Source organism: Chanos chanos, chromosome 10, assembly GCF_902362185.1.
Source record: "Chanos chanos chromosome 10, fChaCha1.1, whole genome shotgun sequence".
Taxonomy (NCBI): domain Eukaryota; kingdom Metazoa; phylum Chordata; class Actinopteri; order Gonorynchiformes; family Chanidae; genus Chanos; species Chanos chanos.
The window spans coordinates 4,786,393-4,788,340 of NC_044504.1; the positions used below are offsets into that span (position 1 = coordinate 4,786,393).

The window sequence follows — 1,948 nt, forward strand, 5'->3', positions numbered from 1 at the left end:
GAGGACCTTCTGGAGTGATGGGAATAATAATACATTGTGAGGACATTCTGGGGTGATGGTGATAATAATACATTGTGAGGACCCTCTGAGGCCTGACTGACTAGTGGGCACTAAGTGCCATGTGCTTCTCAGGACACACATATGATATGAAGGTGTGTGCATCCAAGGCTTATAACTAAAGAAATAATACGAGAAAAGGACATTGTGTCCATGCGTGTGAGGAGCCTGCTATGTTAGCTCACTCCAGCTGTACGCAATAAACAGCACCACTAAACAAAAAATGTGTAAGAGGCTTGAACCAATCAGGTCCCAGATATGCCAAGCAGGAGACGGAGTGTGGGAGGAGTCAGTGACGGGGCCCTTGCTCTCTATCTGTCTCTCACTCTCCTTATCTATCTCTCCACTTTTCTCCCTCTCTTTCTTCAACTCTTCATCTCTCTCACTCACTGCTGGTCTCTCCAGCGCCACCAGGGCTTTGACTGCTTTACGTATAGGCCGCAGGTTACACTGCAGAATATCATATGGTGAACAGAGAGAGGACTGAGAAAGAAAGAAAGAGAGAGAGAGGCCAGAGAGAGAGAGAGAGAGGCAAGAGACAGAGAGAGAGAGAAAGTTGGGGGGGGGGGCATGGATGGAAGAGATAAACAGATGGGAGAGAGAAATGGCGAGAAAAAGGAGGAAAAGAAGAATGAGAGGAAAATTAAACACAGGGAAGAGGAACATGAGGCAGAGGAGGAGGTCGTCCGTTGGCAAACAGAAAGAAAGAAGGCAGAAGGTTAGAAAGAGGCTGAGGTCAAAAGTCAAGATCTCTACAGTAACAAGTATCACTGCTTTCTGAGAGAGAGCCGTTCTCTTTGTCTCGCTCTCTCTCTCTCTCTCTCTCTCTCTCTCTCTCTCAGGGAGCAGCCGTAGCTGAGGGAAAGTGCAGTGGGATGGGATGGATAATTAGATGTTGAATGCTGGTTGCAGGTAAGCAGGAGGCTAAGTGTTAGCTAGCACACCTATGAAGCTTCAGTGAGCGAGTTTAAGCAAGCTGACGTTAAACAGGCAAGACGTGTCAGCAAAACAAGCTTAAAGCACCATAGCAGCCAAGCTTTCAAAGGGAGAAAAAAAAAACATAACCTAAGTCATTTATACCACACCTCTCCGAAAAAATAAACCCTAAAACCACAAGGCCACAAGACTCACGACTGACCTACTTTATTCTACCCATTTTTGAAGGTAAGCACATCAAAACACTATTGCTAACTGCTAATAACACAGTGCCCTTGAAGCAATGCACGCCAATCATTAGCGACAACATCTAATTGCCGTCAGCAAAAACCAGGTGAAAAGAGCAACTTAACAGAGACAATGTGTAACCTTGAGTTCACCTAACAACACTAACAACACTTCACCTAACAACACTGGTAAGCAATACAAAATACGATAAACAACAACAACCCGTTATATTGAACTGAGCAGTGGCAGTTTAGGCTACACAGACTGACACAGAGCTAACAGCTACACAACAAGCAATACACAACTCATACACAGCCCTCTGAGAGCAAGAAAATGATTCTCCTCTTATAAAGGAAAGAAAGAAAGAAAGAAAGAAAGAAAGAAAGAAAGAAAGAAAGAAAGAAAGAAAGAAAAGTGATGCTACTCCAGCTGTTTAAGCAAGCAAGCACAGCAAGGATTAATGTATGCAGCTAGCTACTCCAGGGAAGGGTGCCTCAACTCTGGTCCTGAGGGGCCACATTCCTGCTGGTTTTTACCCTTACCTTCTAGTTTTAGGCTGATTTTACCTGAGAGTGGCAGTGATATTAAAAACCAGCAGCAATCAGGCTTCTCAGGACTGAATATGAGGATCTCTGGTTTACGATTCAATGCTAAACACACACACACACACATATGCACGCACAGATACACAGACACAGACACACACACGCACAGATACACACACACA

General features: G+C 44.6%; 1 protein-coding gene across 1 annotated transcript in view; it reads right to left on the bottom strand.

The window, feature by feature from the left end:
- Positions 1 to 228: 228 nt before the first annotated feature.
- lrch1 (leucine-rich repeats and calponin homology (CH) domain containing 1) overlaps positions 229 to 1,948 on the bottom strand; it is a 44,161-nt gene continuing 42,441 nt past the window's right edge. The window contains exon 20 of the mRNA XM_030786319.1: positions 229 to 540. Coding sequence (XP_030642179.1) covers positions 229 to 540 — 312 coding nt within the window. The remainder of the gene's footprint in view (positions 541 to 1,948) is intronic.